Source organism: Protomyctophum parallelum (genome assembly GCF_964188405.1).
Source record: "Protomyctophum parallelum genome assembly, chromosome: 6".
Classification (NCBI taxonomy): Eukaryota; Metazoa; Chordata; class Actinopteri; order Myctophiformes; family Myctophidae; genus Protomyctophum; species Protomyctophum parallelum.
The window spans coordinates 43292811-43320073 of NC_139701.1; the positions used below are offsets into that span (position 1 = coordinate 43292811).

The 27263-nt window shown below is 39.6% G+C and overlaps 1 protein-coding gene across 1 annotated transcript; it reads right to left on the reverse strand.

Annotated features, from left to right (window-relative positions):
• Window positions 1-8619: 8619 nt before the first annotated feature.
• LOC310860572 (myosin heavy chain, fast skeletal muscle-like) lies at window positions 8620-26022 on the reverse strand (the record flags this gene model as incomplete). The annotated part of the gene is made up of 39 exons (XM_083767564.1): window positions 8620-8715; window positions 8810-8938; window positions 9507-9602; window positions 9701-9805; window positions 10213-10383; window positions 10919-11044; window positions 11149-11352; window positions 11873-12181; window positions 12320-12444; window positions 12579-12744; window positions 13015-13198; window positions 13624-13820; window positions 13905-14023; window positions 14186-14312; window positions 14450-14839; window positions 14926-15016; window positions 15122-15267; window positions 15360-15536; window positions 15671-15913; window positions 16682-16937; window positions 17429-17565; window positions 17659-17782; window positions 17910-18027; window positions 18118-18205; window positions 18444-18508; window positions 19633-19936; window positions 20137-20307; window positions 20427-20576; window positions 21061-21179; window positions 23198-23336; window positions 23857-23960; window positions 24306-24404; window positions 24500-24563; window positions 24658-24750; window positions 24880-24988; window positions 25075-25102; window positions 25200-25356; window positions 25568-25711; window positions 25813-26022. 39 exons carry the CDS (start codon window positions 26020-26022, stop codon window positions 8695-8697), a joined length of 5805 nt encoding a protein of 1934 aa, XP_083623690.1. The 3' UTR covers window positions 8620-8694.
• Between the last annotated feature and the right edge of the window lie 1241 nt (window positions 26023-27263).

A 27263-nucleotide genomic window follows, 5' to 3' on the forward strand; every position in this document is an offset into this window, starting at 1 on the left:
AAAAAAAAAAAAAAACATGGGTTATAGCCCATCGTTTTTTGAATTTTTGAAAAAAAAGTTAACCTCATTTTTCATCATTTTTGAACATGGGCTATAGCCCCTACCATACGGCATATTATAGCACGCCGTTTTTCATCATTTTTGAGGATTTGAAAAAATTAAAAAAACATGGGTTATAGCCCATCGTTTTTTTAATTTTTGAAAAAAAGAATTATCCTCGTTTTTCATCATTTTTGAACATGGGCTATAGCCCCTACCGTACAGCATACTATAGCACGCCGTTTTTCATCATTTTTGAGGATTTGAAAAAAAATCAAAAATTAAAAAAACATGGGTTATAGCCCATCGTTTTTTGAATTTTTGAAAAAAAATAATTAACCTCGTTTTTCATCATTTTTGAACATGGGCTATAGCCCCTACCGTACAGCATACTATAGCACGCCGTTTTTCATCATTTTTGAGGATTTGAAAAAAAATCAAAAATTAAAAAAACATGGGTTATAGCCCATCGTTTTTTGAATTTTTGAAAAAAAAGTTAACCTCGTTTTTCATCATTTTTGAACATGGGCTATAGCCCCTACCGTACGGCATACTATAGCACGCCGTTTTTCATCATTTTTGAGGATTTGAAAAAAATTCAAAATTTCAAAAAACATGGGTTATAGTCCATCGTTTTTTTAATTTTTGAAAAAAAGAATTAACCTCGTTTTTCATCATTTTTGAACATGGGCTATAGCCCCTACCGTACGGCATACTATAGCACGCCGTTTTTCATCATTTTTGAGGATTTGAAAAAAATTCAAAATTTCAAAAAACATGGGTTATAGCCCATCGTTTTTTGAAATTTAGATTTTTTTTAACCTTGTTTTTCATCATTTTTGAACATGGGCTATAGCCCCTACCGTACGGCATACTATAACACGCCGTTTTTCATCATTTTTGAGGATTTGAAAACAAAAAAAAAAATCAAAAAACATGGGTTATAGCCCATCGTTTTTTGAATTTTTGAAAAAAAAATTAACCTCGTTTTTCATCATTTTTGAACATGGGCTATAGCCCCTACCGTACGGCATATTATAGCACGCCGTTTTTCATCATTTTTGAGGATTTGAAAAAAAATTCAAAATTTCAAAAAACATGGGTTATAGCCCATCGTTTTTTTAATTTTTGAAAAAAAAGTTAACCTCGTTTTTCATCATTTTTGAACATGGGCTATAGCCCCTACCGTACGGCATACTATAGCACGCCGTTTTTCATCATTTTTGAGGATTTGAAAAAAAAAAACAAAAAAAAAAAACATGGGTTATAGCCCATCGTTTTTTTAATTTTTGAAAAAAAAGTTAACCTCGTTTTTCATCATTTTTGAACATGGGCTATAGCCCCTACCATACGGCATATTATAGCACGCCGTTTTTCATCATTTTTGAGGATTTGAAAAAATTAAAAAAACATGGGTTATAGCCCATCGTTTTTTTAATTTTTGAAAAAAAGAATTATCCTCGTTTTTCATCATTTTTGAACATGGGCTATAGCCCCTACCGTACAGCATACTATAGCACGCCGTTTTTCATCATTTTTGAGGATTTGAAAAAAAATCAAAAATTAAAAAAACATGGGTTATAGCCCATCGTTTTTTGAATTTTTGAAAAAAAATAATTAACCTCGTTTTTCATCATTTTTGAACATGGGCTATAGCCCCTACCGTACAGCATACTATAGCACGCCGTTTTTCATCATTTTTGAGGATTTGAAAAAATTCAAAAAACATGGGTTATAGCCCATCGTTTTTTTTATTTTTGAAAAAAATTATTATCCTCGTTTTTCATCATTTTTGAACATGGGCTATAGCCCCTACCGTACGGCATACTATAGCACGCCGTTTTTCATCATTTTTGAGGATTTGAAAAAAAATCAAAATTTGAAAAACATGGGTTATAGCCCATCATTTTTAGAATTTTAGAATTTTATTTTAACCTCGTTTTTCATCATTTTTGAACATGGGCTATAGCCCCTACCGTACGACATACTATAGCACGCCGTTTTTCATCATTTTTGAGGATTTGAAAAAAATTTAAAAATTAAAAAAACATGGGTTATAGCCCATCGTTTTTTTAATTTTTGAAAAAAAAATTAACCTCGTTTTTCATCATTTTTGAACATGGGCTATAGCCCCTACCGTACGGCATACTATAGCACGCCGTTTTTCATCATTTTTGAGGATTTGAAAAATAAATAAAAAATTCAAAAAACATGGGTTATAGCCCATCGTTTTTTTGAATTTTTGATTTTTTTTTAACCTCGTTTTTCATCATTTTTGAACATGGGCTATAGCCCCTACCATACGGCATACTATAGCACGCCGTTTTTCATCATTTTTGAGGATTTGAAAAAAAATCAAAAATTAAAAAAACATGGGTTATAGCCCATCGTTTTTTGAATTTTTGAAAAAAAATAATTAACCTCGTTTTTCATCATTTTTGAACATGGGCTATAGCCCCTACCGTACAGCATACTATAGCACGCCGTTTTTCATCATTTTTGAGGATTTGAAAAAATTCAAAAAACATGGGTTATAGCCCATCGTTTTTTTTATTTTTGAAAAAAATTATTATCCTCGTTTTTCATCATTTTTGAACATGGGCTATAGCCCCTACCGTACGGCATACTATAGCACGCCGTTTTTCATCATTTTTGAGGATTTGAAAAAAAATCAAAATTTGAAAAACATGGGTTATAGCCCATCATTTTTAGAATTTTAGAATTTTATTTTAACCTCGTTTTTCATCATTTTTGAACATGGGCTATAGCCCCTACCGTACGACATACTATAGCACGCCGTTTTTCATCATTTTTGAGGATTTGAAAAAAATTTAAAAATTAAAAAAACATGGGTTATAGCCCATGGTTTTTTTAATTTTTGAAAAAAAAATTAACCTCGTTTTTCATCATTTTTGAACATGGGCTATAGCCCCTACCGTACGGCATACTATAGCACGCCGTTTTTCATCATTTTTGAGGATTTGAAAAATAAATAAAAATTTCAAAAAACATGGGTTATAGCCCATCGTTTTTTTGAATTTTTGATTTTTTTTTAACCTCGTTTTTCATCATTTTTGAACATGGGCTATAGCCCCTACCATACGGCATACTATAGCACGCCGTTTTTCATCATTTTTGAGGATTTGAAAAATAAATAAAAAATTCAAAAAACATGGGTTATAGCCCATCGTTTTTTTATAAAAATAAAATAAAAAATAACCTCGTTTTTCATCATTTTTGAACATGGGCTATAGCCCCTACCGTACGGCATACTATAGCACGCCGTTTTTCATCATTTTTGAGGATTTGAAAAAATTTCAAAATTTCAAAAAACATGGGTTATATCCCATTGTTTTTTGAATTTTTGATTATTTTTTTTTAACCCCGTTTTTCATAATTTTTTAACATGGGCTATAGCCCCTACCGTACGGCATACTATAGCACGCCGTTTTTCATCATTTTTGAGGATTTGAAAAAAAAATCAACATTTCAAAAAACATGGGTTATAGCCCATCGTTTTTTGAATTTTTGAAAAAAACATTTAACCTCGTTTTTCATCATTTTTTAACATGGGCTATAGCCCCTACCATACGGCATACTATAGCACGCCGTTTTTCATCATTTTTGAGGATTTGAAAAATAAATAAAAAATTCAAAAAACATGGGTTATAGCCCATCGTTTTTTTTTTTTTTGGAAAAAAAAATAAACTCGTTTTTCATCATTTTTTAACATGGGCTATAGCCCCTACCGTACGGCATACTGTAGCACGCCGTTTTTCATCATTTTTGAGGATTTGAAAAAAATTCAAATTTTCAAAAAACATGGGTTATAGCCCATCGTTTTTTGAATTTTTGATTTTTTTTTAACCTCGTTTTTCATCATTTTTGAACATGGGCTATAGCCCCTACCATACGGCATACTATAGCACGCCGTTTTTCATCATTTTTGAGGATTTGAAAAATAAATAAAAAATTCAAAAAACATGGGTTATAGCCCATCGTTTTTTTATAAAAATAAAATAAAAAATAACCTCGTTTTTCATCATTTTTTAACATGGGCTATAGCCCCTACCGTACGGCATACTATAGCACGCAGTTTTTCATCATTTTTGAGGATTTGAAAAAAAATTCAAAATTTCAAAAAACATGGGTTATATCCCATTGTTTTTTGAATTTTTGATTATTTTTTTTTAACCCCGTTTTTCATAATTTTTTAACATGGGCTATAGCCCCTACCGTACGGCATACTATAGCACGCCGTTTTTCATCATTTTTGAGGATTTGAAAAAAAAATCAAAATTTCAAAAAACATGGGTTATAGCCCATCGTTTTTTTGAATTTTTGAAAAAAACATTTAACCTCGTTTTTCATCATTTTTTAACATGGGCTATAGCCCCTACCATACGGCATACTATAGCACGCCATTTTTCATCATTTTTGAGGATTTGAAAAAAATAAAAAAATAAAAAACATGGGTTATAGCCCATCGTTTTTTGAATTTAAAAAAAAAAAATTACCTCGTTTTTCATCATTTTTTAACATGGGCTATAGCCCCTACCATACGGCATACTATAGCACGCCATTTTTCATCATTTTTGAGGATTTGAAAAAAAAACAAAAAAAACATGGGTTATAGCCCATCGTTTTTTGAATTTTTGAAAAAAATATTAACCTCGTTTTTCATCATTTTTGAACATGGGCTATAGCCCCTACCGTACGGCATACTATAGCACGCCGTTTTTCATCATTTTTGAGGATTTGAAAAAAAAAATCAAAATTTCAAAAAACATGGGTTATAGCCCATCGTTTTTTGAATTTTTGAAAAAAACATTTAACCTCGTTTTTCATCATTTTTTAACATGGGCTATAGCCCCTACCATACGGCATACTATAGCACGCCGTTTTTCATCATTTTTGAGGATTTGAAAAATAAATAAAAAATTAAAAAAACATGGGTTATAGCCCATCGTTTTTTTTTTTTTTGGAAAAAAAAATAAACTCGTTTTTCATCATTTTTGAACATGGGCTATAGCCCCTACCGTACGGCATACTGTAGCACGCCGTTTTTCATCATTTTTGAGGATTTGAAAAAAATTCAAAATTTCAAAAACATGGGTTATAGCCCATCGTTTTTTGAATTTTTGATTTTTTTTTAACCTCGTTTTTCATCATTTTTGAACATGGGCTATAGCCCCTACCATACGGCATACTATAGCACGCCGTTTTTCATCATTTTTGAGGATTTGAAAAATAAATAAAAAATTCAAAAAACATGGGTTATAGCCCATCGTTTTTTTATAAAAATAAAATAAAAAATAACCTCGTTTTTCATCATTTTTTAACATGGGCTATAGCCCCTACCGTACGGCATACTATAGCACGCCGTTTTTCATCATTTTTGAGGATTTGAAAAAAATTCAAAATTTCAAAAAACATGGGTTATATCCCATTGTTTTTTGAATTTTTGATTATTTTTTTTTAACCCCGTTTTTCATAATTTTTTAACATGGGCTATAGCCCCTACCGTACGGCATACTATAGCACGCCGTTTTTCATCATTTTTGAGGATTTGAAAAAAAAATCAAAATTTCAAAAAACATGGGTTATAGCCCATCGTTTTTTGAATTTTTGAAAAAAACATTTAACCTCGTTTTTCATCATTTTTTAACATTTTAACATTTTTGAGGATTTGAAAAAAAATAAAAAAATAAAAAACATGGGTTATAGCCCATCGTTTTTTGAATTAAAAAAAAAAAATTACCTCGTTTTTCATAATTTTTTAACATGGGCTATAGCCCCTACCATACGGCATACTATAGCACGCCATTTTTCATCATTTTTGAGGATTTGAAAAAAAAAAAAAACATGGGTTATAGCCCATCGTTTTTTGAATTTTTGAAAAAAATATTAACCTCGTTTTTCATCATTTTTTAACATGGGCTATAGCCCCTACCGTACGGCATACTATAGCACGCCGTTTTTCATCATTTTTGAGGATTTGAAAAAAAATCAAAAATTAAAAAAACATGGGTTATAGCCCATCGTTTTTTGATTTAAAAAAAAAAAAAATTAACTCGTTTTTCATCATTTTTGAACATGGGCTATAGCCCCTACCGTACGGCATACTGTAGCACGCAGTTTTTCATCATTTTTGAGGATTTGAAAAAAATTCAAAATTAAAAAAAACATGGGTTATAGCCCATCGTTTTTTGATTTTTTCTTTTTTTTTTTTTACCTCGTTTTTCATCATTTTTGAACATGGGCTATAGCCCCTACCGTACGGCATACTATAGCACGCCGTTTTTCATCATTTTTGAGGATTTGAAAAAAAAATCTAAATTTAAAAAAACATGGGTTATAGCCCATCGTTTTTTGAATTTTTGAAAAAAAAAAATTCCTCGTTTTTCATCATTTTTGAACATGGGCTATAGCCCCTACCGTACGGCATACTATAGCACGCCGTTTTTCATCATCTTTGAGGATTTGAAAAAAATTCAAAAAACATGGGTTATAGCCCATCGTTTTTTTTATTTTTGAAAAAAATAATTAACCTCGTTTTTCATCATTTTTGAACATGGGCTATAGCCCCTACCGTACGGCATACTATAGCACGCCGTTTTTCATCATTTTTGAGGATTTGAAAAAAAATCAAAATTTGAAAAACATGGGTTATAGGCAATGTATGAATCATGCTTTACTAATGATGGATTCATGATTAATTAAGCATTAACTAATGCTTAACTATAGGTTAATAGTGTATAGTTTTTTATAAAGTGCTACCCACATTGTTTGACAATACAGCAACCTAGGAAAAATGGCATAAAAAAGACTTGCTCGCTGTATAAACTATTAAAGAAGACTATTTTTGTATATGCACATATGGTGCTCTGCTCTCAAAGTGAGGGGTGCATGAAGAAATTAGCAATATTTTCTGTTCTGGGACCTTCGTCAGTGCCATATAAGTGGATCACAGACAAACAAGATGCTGCTATAGGGGTGTAGATCAGCTCAGGTGCTGAGAATCACTACTCGAGGAAATCACGACATGTCCTTGACTTCCTTGTTGACTTGATGACCTTGTTGACTTGATGACCTCGTTGACTTCCTTTGACTTCCTTGTTGACTTCGCATTGTAATGCCTCCCGAGCGGCGACTGGCTAGCTGCACGTCCTAGTTACTGCCTCTGATTGGCCGACAAAAAAACGGCAAATACTCGGCAGTTAATGCCGTTTCACACACGTTTCCACGGTCTCCTAAAGCTGTTGTATGCATCTTTGAAACATCTCACCAACAATCAAGCGACCAAGCATGTCTCCGTGAACAGAGATAAAATCTGCGTCCTATGGAGAGTGGAATAAGCTATCAGGGACGGCTAGGGTACCGTGGTCCAAACTTCAGAAAAGGTAACCGAGGGTCCCGAAAGGGGCTACGTAGGCCTATACATGCCAGGATTTGCGCTGCCTGTGCTGGAAATACTCAAAGGCCATTTGACAAACTGAAAGGAAACTTACAATATCATCTCTCTGTGCAATATAGGCACAGAGATGGTACCAGCACCTCTCCAGTCTGTATTGTGCACTGTCTATTTGTGTAACTGCACTGTACTGTATGTAATTTTTTCCCTGTGTACGGGACCCCCTCTAAAATGAGATGCTGCATCTCAAGGGGCTATCGGTCCTTTCAATAAAATTCTGACCAAAATTCTGACCAAATGAATGATGGATGATGGGTGATGAGTGATGATTTTAACTGAACAAGAAGAGAAATAGCTGCAATCAGCTGTGCAGTCTTATATAAACAAATTAAACTACAGACAAACGTAGGCATAAACGAATTAAGCAAATCAAATACTCAAATGGGCATTTGGCAAATAGAAAGGAAACGTACAAGTAATGCATCAATATAGGCACAGAGCCACCACCACCAGAGCACCTCACTATCTTTGATTTTAGACAATACAACCAGTGTTTCGGTAGTGACTGCACTGTTTCGGTAGTGACCACAGCATTGTCTTTACAATGTGGTGCCATAGTCACTTAACTATTTTGCTAAATATTAACTCATAAGATTCTTTACATTTGCTCAAGCTACTACTAAACTACTACTACTGCCTGATCACTTCGGTGCTAGGTCGTGTGGAAGCCCAACAAACCTCCATCTCCTTTGCCTGCATTCTCACTCTCTCTCTGCCACACCTTTGACATTTGGTTTTGGTATTTTGGACCACATGATGAAATAGAAATCAGAATTAAGTACATTAAAAAGCATAAACATCCAATTTTGTCACTACCGAAACAATCATGTCACAAATTAGTGACTAATTGTTTCCGTAGTGACTGTTTCGGTAGTGACAATTGCATCTACTTTTTTTTTTTTTTTTACCCTAACCCTTAACTCTACAATGCTAGGCAAAAAATGGCTAAGAAAAACAGCTTTGAACTGATGTACATGAATAGAAACTAGAATTCAAACCTCACAATACAAAATAATTGACAACTAAATACAGTTTTTGCCACTTTATTGAAAACAATGGTTCATATTGTATGACTTTGCATGGTCCCTTAAATAAGAAAAAACATAGGTTGTTGCCACCTGCATTAAATACAATGGGGTCATATTTTATGACATATTGTATGGTGACTTGAACTGGAGAACTTATTCAGCAGCTTCTTTTCCCTGTAACAATAGGAACATAATGTTAGATATTCAACATGAATCTTTAGTTAAATCTTAGTTAAAGGATAATGAACCTTCAGTTATTGAACATCACCTTTGAGTCGCGACTCTTAGATCTCATCTTGTTGACCTGGGATTCAGCGATGTCGGCGCGCTCCTCAGCCTCTTCCAGCTCATTTTGAACCTTCCTACACTTGGTCAGGTGAGAGTTGGCTGCTTCCTCCTGCAATATGATAGAGATATGGTTCAAAGCCGCACTATTTGAAAAGAGCATCTTGCAATTATAGACACTTTCAGGAAATTATAATATGTTTATGTGGCTAATACAGTAGCAGGTTCATGAGTGCGTCGGGACTGTCTTGAATTAGCCTTGACAGGTTCTCATTGGAATGACACGATCATGGCTGTGGTCAGCACCCTGTGACCCCGAGCCAAATATTTCCACTTGCAGGGATTTTTTGTAATGCTTTCTGTGGTCAATTTTGGAAATGTTTTTCCATTACACACACTGACTGCATGTGTGCATTGTGTAGCAGCATGCTTTCCCTTTCAGCATCCATCCAGTCACAGGTCTTCCACAACGCCCATGTGTGCTGTGTGCGCCCGATACAGCAGAAGCATGGCAAGCTAGAGATTCCATGTGCCACTTGTGGAAAGCAGCAAGATGGACACTGAAGAATGCTTGCTTATGCTGTTGGTCATATTGACATTGCATCATAACTGATTCCTATTATTCCTTTTAGTTAAACTATGACGACACACCACTAACTAACGATGTCTATTTGACTTACCGCTTCCTCGGCCTGTCTCTTGTAGCCCTTCACCTTCAGCTGCAGCTTGTCTACCAGATCCTGAAGCCTGGCCAGATTCTTCTTGTCCTCTTCAGTCTGAAGTGAAAGTGAATTTATATTAGCTGCTAAGCTGCATGTCCATCTATTCATTTAGTCAGTGGCATGATGATGGTTATTTAAGTGATATAGCCTACCTGGTATGACAGCTCCTTCACTCTCCTCTCGTACTTGCGCACACCTTTAACAGCGTCTCCACTGCCTTTCTGTGCACCTTCAACCTCTGCCTCCAGTTCACGCACCTTCACAATGGAAACATACATTATGAAGAGATTGAGAGCAGATTCTACACATGTCTTCTAAATCATGACAGTTTTCTGTAAAAAAGAAAAAGAAAAAAGACTATTTCATGTCAAGGACCCCCAGGCATTTTCTGTATTTGGCCGCCGACCCCAATCTGAAAATATATTGTTCCAGGGAACCCCCAGAAGCAAAGTGGAATTGTGAAATACTATATATTCAAAGATTTGCACACGTTTTTAAGATAAAAAAAAAAATTCACAAATAGCACATCTACAAGCCCATGAGCTTGTATATTTGCTATTTTTCAATAACTTAAGTTAAAAACAATAATGGTTAAAGTGTTTAAAAGTAATGGTGACACAGATGCGTTCCAGGTCTCAATGGGTTGAAGTAAACTACACCTTACCCTGCCCTCCAGTTTCTGGAGCTGCTTCTTGCCTCCCTTCATGGCCAGGTTCTCGGCCTCGTCGAGGCGGTGCTGCAGGTCCTTGACGGAGACCTCCAGGTTCTTCTTCATCCTCTCCAGGTGAGAGCTGGTGTCCTGCTCCTTCTTCAGCTCCTCGGCCATCATGGCCGCCTGGAAAGTCATCGTTGTTGTGAGATCAAATATACTTTATTGTCCCGCATGTGAAACAATGTCTTGGTCTCCTGCGTCATTCAACGCAGGACAATGGCTCTTTAAAATCATGAAAGGTGAAACTGCCTCCCCCTGGCCAGCCGGGAGGGGAAAGGAACTGGTTGGAATAGCGGGTTCCTTCCACGCGCTACGTCCAACCAGGGAAACTCCCCCCTGTCAGGTGTAAAGGAGCAACTTGGACACTCAGGCATAAAGGAAGCATGAGTTCAAGTCCGTTGCTCTCCCCTTGTCCCCCATATATGGGGACTACGTTGGTGGAGGGTGTTGTAGAGCCCAGGATCACATTAGATGATTGACACAGGGGTGAAAAATGGGTTACAAAATCGTGGGATAAAAAATATATTAAAAAAAAAAAAAATCATGAAAGGTAATAAACAGATACATGTGTGATGTGTCATGAGACCAGAAGGAATACAATGCAATGCCATAAGGATGTCTTATTGTCCTGGTAATGAACCTCTGGAATGGAACTTACATCAGTGATGGCCTTCTTTGCTTTCTCCTCAGCATTTCTTGCTTCTTGAACACTGTCGTCCACTTCACCTTGAACCTGGACCAGGTCAGTTTCAAGCTTCTTCTTGGTGTTCAAAAGGCTTGTGTTCTAAAATATAAAGAATCGGATTAGCAATACAAGTATGCATGACTTGTACAGTAGCCTATGTTAAATAATGCTGACAGTTATTTTTCCTTCTCCAATTGACCTACCTGGGAGTGCAACAGTCCAGCGCGCTCACTGGCGTCCACTAGTTCCTGTTCAGCCACTTTGCGGCCTCTCTCCGTCTGTTCCAGAGCCACTCTCAGCTCCTCGATCTCAGCGACCATGAGGCCGTTCCTACGCTCCACCATGGCGCCTTGTTCCTTCACATCTTCCTGGCCTCTGAGAGCATCGTCAAGGTGCAGTTGGGCATCCTAAAGAAAAAAAAGATCACATAGGAGGTGGACATGTTATGAGAAATGTCAGAATGTTGTTCGGATCAAAGACCGTGTCAAGCCCATTCTGCGGTGATTTCAAATCCGCCATATTTCTATATCCGGTCAAGAAATGAATACTATATTGTCTGCAACCGCCGTGAGGGCAGGTCTTCACTCTGTAGAACCAGTAGAATTAATTTTAAAATTAACGTGACCATAATTTACTAAACGCATATCATGATGATTTAAAAAAAATACTTTAAACTAGCGATAAAAAACGTGTTTTTGAAAAGGTTTACTAAGGTAATCAAGTCTAAAGTTCTCCCACAACCTCATTGAGATAATGTCTTGCAAACAATAGAAGACATTTGCTGGGTCATAAATAGGAACGGCAGCTTCAACGAGAAACTGGAAGTGGCTTCATTTCCAGGCAGTGAACGGAGCTAGCCCCTTGGTTCAGATGTTCAGAGCAGTTCCGTTGAATGAATATGTGTCTAGTAACTAATATGTTTTGCACCTTAAGCTGTCCCTGGATGTTCCTCAGCTGCTTCTGGGCTTCAGCAGCCTGGCGGTTGGCGTGGCTCAGCTGAACCTCCATCTCGTTCAGGTCTCCCTCCATCTTCTTCTTGACCCTCAGGGCATCGTTTCTGCTCCTGACCTCAGCGTCCAGGGTGCCCTGCATGGAGTCGGTCACCCTCTGGCTGTTCCTCTTGATCTGCTCCGTCTCTTCGTCCTTCTCTGCCAGCTTCCTGTCAACCTCACCCTTGATCTGGTTGAGCTCCAGCTGGACACGAAGAATCTTAGACTCCTCGTGCTCCAGAGTACCCTGAAATGTAATACAGGATCAAAAGGTTGTAGGACCTTTAATGTAACATTGATCATATACTGCTATGCTGTTTGAATATAAAACGTATTGAAAGGAATCCAACAATTGCGTTGTTCATCTAGGACCTAAAAGTGTTACCTCGGCTTCCTCCAGGGCTGTCTGGATCTCTGCCTTCTCTGTCTCCACCTGCTTCTTTCCCTTCTCCAGCTCATGGATGCTCTTTCCAGTCTCACCGATCTGTTCGGTCAGGTCTGAGATCTCCTCTGCAAAATTATCAATGAACTTTCAGCGACTATTTTGTATTTGTGTTTGAATAAAGTTGTAGCCTGATCCATTTTTAACCTTAATTTAGTTATTCTTTAACTGTTATTTAAATAATTATGTAGAGGAAACTTACGTTGCAGGTTCTTGTTCTCACGCTTCATGGTCTCCAGTTGGTCCAGGGACTCCTCGTAGGAGTTCTTCATCTTAAACAACTCGGTGCCGAGAGAACGAGCCTCTTTTTGAGCTCCTTCCAACTCCGCATTGCCCTCTTCATGTTTCTGCTTCCATTCTGCCAAGACCTGCACAGCAGCCGTGATGAAATGTGTCATTTACCTCCACTTTCAGGAGGAAACAATTAAAATAATTAATGTAAAAGCAATTCACGTTGCTTAGACAACAGTCCGAGTGGCATTAGTCCGACAACACCGCTGCTCCCGAGATGTGCTGCCAGTTACAACTAACCCGTGGCTTACTGTGAAGTTAGGTTTGGGTTTTGGTTAGAGTGTCGGACTCATGACTGTAGGACTGTTAGTACGTCGGACCAAACACATGCACCCATGTCAAAGCACCTTATCGAAGTTCCTCTGTTTCTTGTCGAGGTTGGCGGCTAAACCGTTGGCCCTCTCCACGTCAATCATGAGGTCTTCCACTTCACCCTGGAGTCTCTGCTTGGTCTTCTCCAGAGAGGCACACTTGGAATTCACAGCCTCGATTTGCTCCTCAGCCTCCTGAAGACGCTGGGCGAGCTTCTTCCTGTTGATCACAAATCAAAGCACTGTGAGCAATAATTTGTATAGTGAGTGGAGTACAATGTTGTATAATTGTGTGTGTGTGTGTGTGTGTGTGTGTGTGTGTGTGTGTGTGTGTGTGTGTGTGTGTGTGTGTGTGTGTGTGTTTGTATATATATATATATATATATATATATATATATATATATAATTATTATTATATTTTGTATAATGTTTGTTTATAATGTGACGTAGGCGTATGAGTTTCCTGGGGTCCTTATATCTTTAAATTATGTCACCTCTTTTGCAATCACAGACTCTGCTTAGCGAATGATTGGTGGTTTGTTCTCCTGAAGAAGTTCAGTGACCGAAGCGTTGCCTATACTTAATAACTGTATCCTCTTACACCTGTTCCTAAACCTACTTTAGGAAAAAACACTGATGACTTACTTAGCCTCCTCCAGCTCCTCTGTGCGTTGGACAGCATCAGTCTCATACTTGCTCCTCCACTGACACACCTCAGCGTTGGCCTTGGACATTCCACGCTGCAGCTCAGCCTTGGCCTCTTGCTCCTCTTCAAACTGCTCCCTCAGGAGGTCACAGTCATGGCGAGCTGACTGCACAGCGTGGGCGAGGGCGTTCTTTGCCTGGCAAAAGAAATACGGAAAAATAATGAAATTACAAAAAGATGGAATTAGGTCTGTTCGTAAAAAAAAGGCTGTTCCTTATACCTTAACCTCCTCTTCAACAAGTCTCTTCAACTCCTCGATCTGCTGGGTGAAGGCCTGCTTGCCTCTGGTGAGCTGAGAGACGAGAGCTTCTTTCTCCTCAAGTTGACGAGCAAACTCACCTAGTTAGACATTTGAGTATAAGTTTAAAACATGTAAATCATCTTTGATCAATACATACAATTCCTGGGATCGCCGCTGATAGTATCTCTAATTATGGAATTTGCTCAAGGGCCATTGACAAACCATGTAGGCTAGTAGACCTTACAATGATGAACATTTACCATTTTCCGTCAACAGTCTTGCTCTCTGAGCTCCAATATCATTGATCTGGCGAACATTCTCATCACTCTTGGCCTTGATTTCACTGAGTTGGTCCTCAAGGGTGCGGCACATCTTCTCAAGATTTCCCTGTTGATTATCATTGGACACATTCAATCACTGAAGTAACCTACAATGTATTCCTTCGTCCCCCCCCCCCCCCCCCCGCCCTGATTGGTTCATTGAACGTATTTTGTCATGAATTACACACAAGCACTCTATTCTACCTTTGCCTTAGCAACAGCTTCCATGTTGCTGGACAGGTCATCGATCTCCATCTTGTATTCGCTCTTCTCCTTCTCCAGTTTCTGCTTGACACGCTGGAGGTTGTCGATCTGCTCGCCCAACTCTGCAACGCTGTCCGCCTGCTTCTTACGGAGAGCAGAGGCAGTGGCCTCGTGCTGCAGGGTGGACTCTTCCAGGTCACGACGCAGCTTCTGGAACTCAGCCTCGCGCTTCTTGTTCATCTCGATCTGAGCGGCGGTGGCTCCTCCAGCCTCCTCCAGCCTCTCACTGATCTCTTCAAGTTCCCTGGAGAGATCAGCTCTCTGCTTCTCAACCTTGGCCCGAGCTGCACGCTCTGCCTCGATCTCCTCCTCCAGTTCTTCAATACGAGCCTTTCAAATGAATGGACATATTACAATTATACTTTTCACTTACTTATCATCAATGATTTTAAATAAGTATATAATAAAATAAATACCTGGAGTTCTTTGATCTTCTTCTGCAGCTGGGCTCCCATAGATTGCTCATCCTCAATCTTACTCAGAAGCTGGGCTACTTCAAAGTCCTTCCTGTGGTATACATACAGTACATCATATGTTAGTGGTAGTTTTTATCCATGGCATTATTATTATTATTATTAATATTGTTGTTATTATTATTGTGGTCCACATTACTTCTTTATCTTCTCATCAGACTGCTGCTTGTCATTCTCCAGATCCATTATGGCTTCCTGGGCCAGTTTCAGATCACCCTCAAGCTTTCTCTTGGTTCTCTCGAGGTCCATGCGGAGCTTCTTCTCTTGCTCCAGAGAACCTTCCAACTGCACAACAATATAGTTTTCATATTTTTCAGTAAGAAAATAAACGTACCGTATTCAAGTTTCAAAACATCCAATTGACTTGATGAACTCACGTCGTCAACTTGCTGTTCCAGCTTAGTCTTGGCCTTGGTCAGAGTGTTGACTTTGTCTTCCTCTGCCTGCAGGTCATCCAGGGTCTGCTGATGGGCCTCTTGGAGCGCCTTCTTCTCCTTGGTCAGCTTAGCAAGACCTTCATCTTGAGAGGCCATCTCCTCAGTCAGGTTCTTCACCTAAATAAGCAGAATGAATGAATCATTATCTTTTTAGAACTTGATACGACCGCTATGATAGAAGATTGTATAATCGGGAATGGATCATTATTGTTCAATAACTTATAAGACGGCTACAGCGTATGATCATGAACCTTGTTTTCAGTGGCGTGTTTCTCCTTCTCCACTTTGGCCAAGGTGAGCTCCAGGTCGTCGATGTCCTTCTTGAGCTCAGAGCATTCGTCTTCCAGCTTCCTCTTCTTGGCAGTAAGCTCTGCGTTCATCTCCTCCTCGTCCTCCAGTCTCTCGGTCGTCTCTTTGAGCTTCGCCTCCAGCTGGATCTTACTTTTAATGAGACCCTCACATCTCTCCTCAGCATCATTCAGAGCCTCGTCTCCCTGGTTGTCAATGAAAGAGATAAGTGAGGAAATGTGTCAGCATTTGTTCTGGGTGAGATTTCGCTCCTATGCCATTAAGAAATGTGAATCCCTAGACCCTAGTCTAGCACTTACGGGCTACTGCAATTCGAAACTGGCGCTTGTAAAAAAAAAGATTCCCCCTCCACCCCCCTTTTTCCCCATACTGTACACGTTTTACCGTTTTTCTTTTACATTCTTTAACTGTATATATGACTATTTCCTTTTGTATATTTTTGTATATTTCCTAGTGTATATTTGATTAATTGAAATGGAGGACCCTGATGTAAACAAGTCTTGCTTGTACCCATTCTACAAACAGTGAATACAAATTTCAATCAAAGATAAACGAGTATATTTGTTTTGCAGCTGCTTCCATGGGGGACTCCTTCGTCCACAAGGGACACTAACAGAGCTGAACAAGCTTGTAAAAAAGGCAGGCTCTATCATTGTAAGAGCCTGGATGGTACAGAGGTGAGGACAAGGAAGAAGCTGGAGGCTATCAACCTCCAGCAGTGGCATATGCAGTAGATTCACCCTCCCCACAGAAGAACCACACATTGGGTCAGGCCTTTGTGCTGCTAGCCATGTAGCTATACATACAATGATGCCAACAGCCGTTGGACCCAACAGGCATTCTCTGCCATGGTCTACATCTACATTAGATAAAATATACAAGGTCAGATGATAAACAACATGAAATATTATTAGTAACATTCCCTGTACAAGTGTATTAGTGTATGTACTTACTGATGACGCTGCCACTGAAAGGGCATTCTTCTCCTGCGTGATAGCAACCAACTTCTCTTCCAGGTTCTTCTTCGAGGCCAGAGCACTAGCCAGGTCTGTTGTCATCTTTTCGTAGTTCTCCTTCATCGCTGCGAGCTCCTTCTCAGTCTCAGCGCTCTGCAGAAGAGGCTTTATCTTGTAGTAGACCTTCATCCATGGCCAGTGTTTCACAGCGACGAACGAGCGGAGGTTGAACTGGATGGTGTAAACGGCATCTCTGTGGAAAACAGTTTCAGTGGGTCATGATTGAGGGTTTCCACGTTACGACTGCAGGCTCTGACTATAGTTACTATTATTGTGTCATAGTTACTTGCGCAAGCAGAGTGCGCAAGTACTGTGATCGGTTGGGTATGTACAGTACATTATGTATGTTGGGGTATGTATGTCAGTGTCCAACAGCCATTCTTGGTGACATAACTAAGGTATGTTTCAAGGTTGGTTTAAGGTCAATAACGGGTCTGAATGATTTAGAATAGAAAAGAGCTCTATGACTCAGAGCAGCAGTTGTACCCAGACAGACAGCAGAGAGGTCTAGGACTCGGAAATGGCCTAGTTGGCATCTCGAGAGTGTTACTATTGTTGTCGTTATTTGCTGTTGGTATTATCTTTGTTGCCCTGTGTCGTGGCAAGGTAAATGCAGATGGCCGCCCACCCAAGAGCCTGGTTCTGCTCGAGGTTTCTTCTCCTGTTTTTTCCTTGCAAGCTTACCTTACTGCCGTCATCTTGACAAACTCCTTTCTCATGAGGTAAGCTCGTGCGAGAGCCTGAGTCATTGTGACCAGAGTGAACAGCTTCTCATCTCGCATCTCCTCCAGGGTACCCAGCAGACCAGCTTTGAAGAACACCTGAACACAATGTTACAAAACACTGTCACTAAACAACCATAACATCTTTAGTCCACTCAGGATAATGTTAAACCAGGTTCACAGTGTGTTCACCTTGGTGTGTCCAAACCTGTACTCATCAACAGGAACGTCAATGGACCCAAGCAGCTTCTCTGAAGCTTTCTTGTTGTCCATGAAGGCGCCATCGGGACACGCGCTGGCGTTCAGTACTTTGTACCTGTTTTTATAAAAGTTCATGGTCATTTTGCGCTGGCATTCTATATACTTTTCTAAAAGTTGGTCATTTTGTTGGTGCATTGACTAGGTTTGGAAATAAAAGCTGCTGGGGGAAAAGGAATGAATACCTCTGCTTGAAGTCAGCGTATGGGATTCTGCTGGGGAAGCCCTTTCTACAGATCCTGATGCCCTCTAGCACACCGTTACACCTCAGCTGGTGGATGACCAGGAAGTTCTCCATCAGGCCTGTACAGATGTTGCTTTATTATTAGAAGAACAAACTCTGGCCAAAGTTGCATTAAATGATAATTTATCATTTTTATTTTCAGTGTTTACCTGGACACTTGGACTCGTTGGGAATCAGGCAACGCACAAAGTGAGGATGAGTGCTCCTCAGGTTGGTCATCAGCATCCCCAAGTTTGCCTATTGAGACATAAAACAGCCAATTGTGTTTATAGTAAAAAGTCATACAAAATTGTACTTTTTCCTCCGCTACTATTATTTGAACTCTTTAGATACTAGTTTCTTTGCAGATTTAAAACATACATTAACCATTTAAGCCCTATTTTAAACTTCAGCCACAACAGAAATTGTTTAATTGTTAATTTTGTTTATTTCTTACATGGATATAATGTTGATAATAATGAATAAAAAATCTTACCCTGAATGCACTAGACACAGTCTGCATGGAACCACCCTTCTTCTTGCCTCCCTTCTTTGTATTATCTGTTTATATTTGTTAGAATCGTGAGTTATCATCATTAGTCATAAGAATCTACATTCCTCTTTAGTGTTCATAGTATTCATATAACAATACCCCCAGGCTCAGGTTGGAGGGTAGAACACATATTATTATACTCTATTTCTAAAACGGTTAGTCCCAATACTTGAATCTGATTGGCTGGGTTCAGTTGTAAAACTACAACCTATCTCAAACCCTCACCCTAAACCTAACCTCCCACAGGGCAGCTAAACCTAACCTTAACCCATGTCTAACCAATGACTAGTCTAAACTAAGTATGCACCCCCGATAATCCACACCTTCAATCACTTTATATAATTCCCAGCTGATCCCGCAGCTCTGCAGCTGAACTGGGGAAGGGGAGCACTTACACACCCTGGCCGTGCGGGCGTCTAAGCACCGCCCGCGCTCATATGACTGTAAATGTGGCCTCGTAAAGACATCAAGCGCCTCCTATTCCCCCGTCACAGAGACTGGAGTAAATACAAGGAAGTGTGGCTCGCTCTGGTGGGCGTAAAGCGTAGCTACTTTTGTGAGTGTAATAGTTTTATGAGGTTAATATTACTATGTGTGTAACCATTTTAGAAAAGCAATAAGCCACACGAGGTCCCAGCTTACCGTGTCATTTATAATGGCTGACAGGGTCGGAGACCTTCCGCTACGCGTCGGGTCTCACTAGTAACTACACCTCTCAGCCATTATAAAATACCCAGTAACCTGAGACCTCTTGTGGCTTATTGCTTTAATTAAAATTGTCTAGAGGGTGGGCTGGTGGGTGTGTTGGACGTCACAAACATAACAGGCACACCGCTGCTCTGAACCGCACCCAACTTGTCACCAACACTGACCAGAGGTCTGCCATCATAATAGCTGGCCGCTGGGCTCCATTGCTAAGCCCCTTCTATGTTTCTATTGGCTGAGGTTTAAACAGCTCCAGTTCCCTGCATGCTTCCCCAAACTTGGTAGGTGCGCCAATTAGGGACAGGCTGTAATTGCTTAAGCCCCGCCCCTCTGTGTTCCTACTGGCTGGCCTTTAAAGTAAACAAACATAATAAGATGCAAACAGCATCCTGGAACACATTACATTATATTATATTAATAAACATACCTTCAGGCTCAGGTGGGGGATAGAACATAGCCAGCAGTTTAACTGAAGACTTCTGGAACAGCTGAATGACAGAGTCGTTAAGAGGATCTTTGTTCTTGTCCAGCCAGCCTGTGATGCTGTAGTCCACCGTTCCAGCGTAGTGGACCAGGGAGAAGTGAGCCTCGCCCTTGCCTTTGCCAGGCTTGGGCTTCTCAAAGGCCTTGTTCTTTCCCAGATGCGCTAAAATCAGCGCCTCTGCGAAGGATTTGTCTGTAGCCTTCGGGAACATGCACTGCTCTTCAAGGATGGAGAAGATGCCCAAAGGCTGTGTAAAGGAGACAAAAAAAGACACATCACCAAAAGAAATATTAACATCATGTCCATTAAACTAAGCAAGTATGTAAGCCTTACCGAGCAATGACATACATAGGGCAGGAGCCTATATCTCTGCAGCTTTGATGTACACGCACACCCCGTGGACATGACGCTAGTATGTCACATACAAATGTAATAATAATTGTATACCTTCTCAATCAGCTCAATGCAGATAGCCAAGTCCATGCCGAAGTCAACGAGATCCCAGGGAATTCCCTCTTTCAAGTACTCTTCTTGTTCCAGAACAAACATGGTGTGGTTGAAAAACTGTTGCAGTTTCTCATTGGTGAAGTTGATGCACAGCTGCTCCAGGGTGTTGAACTGTGAGTGGAAATATCATTATTATTCCAATCTCTTGTAATAAAGTGTTGTGTAATTGTGAAAATGACACAAAAATAATTAGGCCTAAATTATCCAAATTAAAACAAGTCCATGCTTACGTCAAAGATCTCAAAACCAGCGATGTCCAGCACACCAATGTAGAAGACCCTCTGCTGCTTGGTGTCCAGCATCTCATTGATCCTGATGACCATCCAGAAGAACTCCTTCTCATAGAGGGACTTGGCCAAGGCACCGACTGAGTTCATTACCTAAGGAAATGTGAACGTTATTAGTATGAGTGAGAATTACGCAATTTACAATTTAGACATTTATAAGATTATCTTAATCCAGAGTGATTTAAATTAAATAATAAGGAAAACATGAGGTAGTACAAAATGCATAGAAATTGTAATTGAGGAGCATAGGTAAACCAAGAATTAACTCTAAGTAGTATAATCTAAAAAAATCTATAATCTGTACATTGAAACTATACACACAATAGGGTGCCAGGTCAAATTAACCTTATATCGTTCTACATAACACGCTAACTAAATTGCATTTTAGCATTTGTATAAACCGGCAAGGTTGTCAAGGCTAGGGCAAGTGCTACGGCAAGTGATATGGGCTAATAGTGGAGTCTGAAGATGATTTAAGACAGTGTGGACAGTGGACACAACTCAAACAGATATTCTAGCATGGTGTGTTAATATAAATGTGCGTATGAAATCAGAACATGGAAATCATGCAACTCACCTGTGGCACAGTTTGTCCTTTCGTGACAAACTCGTTTCCCACTTTCACCCTGGGGTAACAATATGCCTTAAGCATCTCTGCTGAGTTTATGCCCAACAGGTAGGCAATCTTGTCAGCCTCTGAAATGTTCATGCAATTTGAAATTTACATTTTAGACATTAATCCAGAGAGCGATTTACAGTAAGCACGAAATCATCAAATGCATTAACCAAACTAGAACTGCACTCTGTCGAGTGCATACTTGCTTGTTGCACACTAGTAGGCCATAAATGGCCAACTAGTGCGCAAGCAGAGCGCGCAAGTCCTTTCGACCGCTGTAAACTGTCAAATCTCAGTATCTCTGTGAAGGAACGTTTGAAATGTATAATTTTTAGATGTAACTATTTGCTACCTACCTACTTTATGCATATAAACACCTAGTATTATTAAGTATGATTCAAGTTTCTATCTATATAAGTTTGGGTGAAGAGCTAGTCATACATATACACACCACGTACTCTGGTCTCAGCAGATCAGGCACAACTTGCTTTTTTTTTTTTACTGATTATGTATATAGTATACGTATGACTAGCTCTAAATGATGACGTAAGAGATATGGTCATTTGTGGTCGTTTGGTCCCAGCAAAGCAGGCATATACTATATAGGCATATACTATATATAGTATATAGGCATATACTATATACGTATACATATATACTATATAGAGTGTGTAGTTGTAAGTTGATTAGCGGTATACTGTGGTTACTTTGCGCCAAAAACTGTGACAGCTGTCCTGCCATTTGATGTTTATGCAAGAAAACAGCAAATCTGTGCCTGGTTTGCTGGGACCAAATGACCACAAATGACCATATTTCTTACGTCATCATTAAGAGCTAGTCATACATATACACACCACATACTCTGGTCCCAGCAGATCAGGCACAATTTGCTATTTTATTTTGACTGATTATGTATATAGTATACGTATGACTAGCTCTAAATGATGACATAAGAAATATGGTCATTTGTGGTCATTTGGTCCCAGCAAAACAGGCACAGATTTTATGTTTTTCTGCATAAACATCGAATGGCGGGACAGCTGTCACGGCGGAAGAGACCGGGCGAAAACATTACTTGCACGCTCTGCTTGCGCAAGTAATAATCATCGGTCTAAACCAGCGGTTCCAAAACATCTTTGGCCATGCACCCCCTGTTAACTCCCGACCTTATGCTGACGCACCCCCCCACATGGAAATATAAATTGCATAAGCATAAGCTGCAGTATATAGAGACATATATTTCCTATTTATCCACATGTATGCACATGTGTATTAACCTGAATGTGGCATCTATATGCAGGATAGGCTATATTCTGTATACTTATCATTGGAATAACATGTTATTATTTCTTCTTTAATTTTTGTCCCACAATTATGTAACCCATTTTTCACCCGTGTCAATGATCTAATGTCATCCTGGGCTCTATACACCCTCCGCCAACCTAGTCCCCATATATGGGGGACATGGGGAGAGAGACAGACTTGAAATGCTTCCTTAATGCCAAGTGTCCAAGTTTCTCCTTTACACCTGACAGGGGGGAGTTTCCCTGGTTGGACGTAGTTGAACCAGTTCCTTTCCTCTCCATCAGGCGCCCCAGCTGGCCAGGGGGAGGCAGTTTAGAGACCAGGATTACTGCATGTTTTTTGTGAGGGTACCTACCCTAGGCCCAGAAAGGCTTTTTCGCCAACCCAGCCTCGTGTGTGGGCACTGATGACGTGGAGGAGGAACAACGCTACCAGCACCCACAGCGTCCCGAGCGGGAATCGGACCCAGGACCTTCTAGCTGTGAGGCGACAGCACTACCAACTGTGCCACCATGCCCCCTAGCCCCTACCATTAGCGTTTTGATGGCGCGCACCCCCTAGAAGGCGCTCACGCACCACAGTTTGGGAACCACTGGTCTAAACCGTATAATTTATAAAATCATAATAATAATAGAAATATATTTAAAACAGAGTCGCAATTTAAAATAGTCGCAAGGAATCCACTGGGAACTGAATTCCGTCTTGTATATACTATATTTATATTCTATATTGTATAACAATGACCAAAAGCTACTACTTCTACTAATACTAATATAAATAAAGACCAGCTCACCCTCTGTGCCGTCTGGTTCGGCCTGTTCCTCACGCTGCTTCTGTTTGAACTTCATGACTCCGTGGTGCATCACTGCACCGGTCATCTTGTAGATCAGCTGTTTCTCCTCACCGTTGAAGCCCAGGATGTCGATAGCTTCCTGATGTCAATAAGCAGAGAAGATGTGTTCAAAAGATTGAGATTATTTAATCATTAGATTAGCAAACATTCTTTAAAATGGTGTACAACTCAACTGTAAACAAAGCAACATACAGTGTATGCAGGGTACTGTATCTATCTGCACATTTCTAAAGTGGCAATTTAAGGACTTTTAATACCTATAAAATAAATACTAAATAAAACAAATGAGACCATTACTGCATCAAAAGTAATCAACAAATACTATATTATAATAATTGTCAAGCATTGGCCAAATTGACAAATATTACCTAAGAAATAGGAAAAACATGTGAATACATGCAGATCGGATATTTTCACAATATGTAGGCCTATCTGCGAAACTGAATCAACTCTTACAATTCCAAGTTCAGTTATTTTGGGGGCGGGGTCACAGCCTAAAAGCTTTGAGAAGCACTGATTTAGAGAATACATTTTGCAGAGCAACTGACTGCAGTCCACAGTAAGTATTAGAAAGTGTTTTTAAAATAATGTCCACTCACGTCAGTAGCCTCGAGCTCCACCTTGTCGTCAATGCTGGCCACAACGATCACACCCATGCTGATCAGTGGGAAGTCGTAGGGGTTGGAAGTGATCAGGCACATTTCTGAAAAGGGATTTTAAAAAGGGTGAACATGTGTTGTTGTTTTTTCGAGGGAGGGAGGGGGCATCTCTGATGCATTTGGGGAGTGCATTCCAGAGTGCAGGGCATGCACGCAGCCACAGAGAAGGTCTTGTTGCCCCAGGATTTGAGCCTGATCTTCTTGGGGCAAGGCAGCTTGTACAGTGCCTTGTAGGTGGTGAGCAGTATTTTGAAGTGACAGGCAGCCAGTGGAGGTCATGAAGGACTGGTGTGATGTGATCTTTGGAGCGGGTGGTGGTGAGCAGGTGACAGGCGGGCGGCTGTGTTTTGAACAGTTTTAAACTGCATCGTCAGTAAATAAACACTTACCAACAATCCCAGGTATGTGGTTGGTCATCATCTGGAAAAAGATGTGGTAACCCCTCTCTGCAGCAAGCTGATATGTCACTCTGGACTTCTCCAGCAGATCTGTAGGGGTTGTACATAACTCAATAATAATAATAAAAATAATAATGCTCAAATTAAGGCATATATGATTTTTTATCTGTGAACTTCATACTTACATGTCTCAATATCAGCACTGGCCAGTTTACCCGATGTGCCGAAATGGATTCTGATGAATTTACCCTGTTTGATATACAGTAGCACAATTAGTTGCATCGCTCTACATTGTGTAATTATTGCAGGTTTTCTCATGAGATGTCATTATTTTTACACTTACAAAGCGAGAGGAGTTGTCATTCCTCACAGTCTTTGCATTACCATAGGACTCCAGCAAGGGATTGGCTGCAATAATCTGATCCTCCAGTGACCCCTAGAATGTTTTAGACATCGCCCAGTTTGGTCAGAATTGTTTTAAACTGAATTGCTATATTGCATATAAATGCTTTTATGTTCAAAACATGTATTTGTTAAACTTCAGAATATATCATATAGGCAATACCTTGATTTTACCGCTATCCGCTGCAGATTTTTCTCCACCGGAACTAGCTGTTGCAAAGTACTGGATGACACGCTTGGTGTTCACAGTCTTTCCAGCACCGGATTCTCCACTGGTTAGAAGACAAATGCAATTAGTGAATGTGTGAACAAGCCTACAAGGGCCTTGTTTTAATGCCTAGAGATGATGCAAACTTACGTGATAAGGACAGACTGGTTCTCTTTATCTGTAAATTGTAAAGCACACTTTTAGTCATGGATATACAGCTCAAAACCACTATAGTTTAATATTTTTTCCATAGTCCTGTCTAGTACTGTACATACCCATCAGCATGAACTGATAGGCGTTGTCAGAGACAGAGTAGATGTGGGGTGGAGCCTCAATACGCTTCTTGCCCCTGTAGGCATTTACAACCTCCTGGTCGTACACTGGGAGCCACTTGTAGGGGTTCACAGTTGCACAGAACAAGCCGGAGTAGGTCTGAAGGCGAGAAGAGAGAGAACATTAACATCATGCAACATAGCACTGAGTACGCCACATACTTGTATCTGGGAGAACGGATCACTAGAGCTGGGATTATTCACTAAACAGTGTTAAAAAGCTCTAAATTGTGCTTGTTCAGTAACCGGAGTCTCCAGGTCACTCCATGTGCAATACTGCAATTATTTTCTCAGCGCGTAAACCACCTTACATAGATCATCCATGCTGCATAACGCTCTTTGAGGTTATACAGGACGGCGGCTTCACTGAGGTGGGTCATCATGGCCATGTCCTCAATCTTGTCATACTTGGGAGGGTTCATAGGGGTGACATCTGCCTCAGGCACAGTTCTTTCCTAATCAAAATAAATACATACAATAAAATAAAAAACACTCCAGAATGCGTTATGATTACAGTAGTACTGTGCCACTGTTTGATTGTAGAATACCAGCTCACCTCCGCCTTTTCAGTAAGCAACTGCACAGTGACTTTGCCACCGTCCTTACTGATAATCTTACACTTGAGGTACAGCTCTCCCTTGTCAGCCACATATGCTGCCGTTTTGGCATCAAAGGGCGCCGACTGAGACTCCATTCTCTCCTTCTCTGGCTTACGGAGATATATGGCGGCCTTGCCGTACTGCTCCATCTCTGCGTCCGTACTCATGGTGGCGGCTTTCTGTCGACGGACAAATACATGGTGTTGATGCCTTTTTCTGACTTGAGATCGGAGCAGATAATAATTTCTATAGGACTACAGCATGTTGGACTATTATGGTTGTTATAGCTTATTGTAGGTCTAATAGAAATATTATGAACACTCACTTGTCCCTTCTACCAGTAGAAATGGAACCTCGTGTGCAACCCCTAAGTGTGAGGGGGGGAAAAAAACACATTTTTAGGACATCATGAATTATTTTATTTTTTTGGTGGCTTTTGCCTTTATTTCATATTTTTTATGGAGGGACAGACAGTAGGCTGACAGGAAATAGGGAGAGAGATGGGGGGAAGACATGCAGTAAAGGCAATCGGGATCAGGAGTCGAACCCCTGGCACACTGCCAGACAGGATTACCAGCCAAGGTGCCTGGACCACTAAGCCATTGCACAGGCCACACTAAATACAGTTTTTAACCATGAATTAAATTGGATTATAATGAATCATTCTTGTCAAACACCACTTTCTATGTCTCTTTAGTTCCACATCTGAAAAGAGGAACATTTCAATATTATTTGCATGCATTCTGTGTTTTTGTTCTTTGCTTGTTCTTAATTCCACTAAGTTGTAATTCATCATTAATTATAGCCATGTTGTTTCTTTGTACTGTAGCAATGCTAGACTTTATTTTCTTACACATTGGATTAATTAAGGTTACATTCAGAGGTGGGTAGATTAGCCAAACTGTACTCAAGTTAAAATATATATTGTTACTATAAAATAATAATATATCTAGGCCTAGTAGATGTAAAAGTACTAAATAATTAGAAATCGCTTGATTACGAGTAGGAAATGTAAAAACACATGCAATGCAACGTATTACCGGTATTTAAATTATCATAGCATAATTGAAATCTCTAAATAGAAATAAACAAACAAAAGCAAACAATATCACTATAAATACAAACACAAAATCAATAATTTAAATATGTGTACAATGTATCATAAATGATTCTGTCCATTCTGTGTGTGTGTGTGTGTGTGTGTGTGTGTGTGTGTGTGTGTGTGTGTGTGTGTGTGTGTGTGTGTGTGTGTGTGTGTGTGTGTGTGTGTGTGTGTGCGTGCGTGTAATCTTGGATCATGTCTGTAGCTATTTGGCACTATGTACAGAGTCATGTTAAAAATGAATAGTTAACACGTCTATAATAGATTCATGAACAGCATCAGTAAAACATGTGCGACTATGAACAG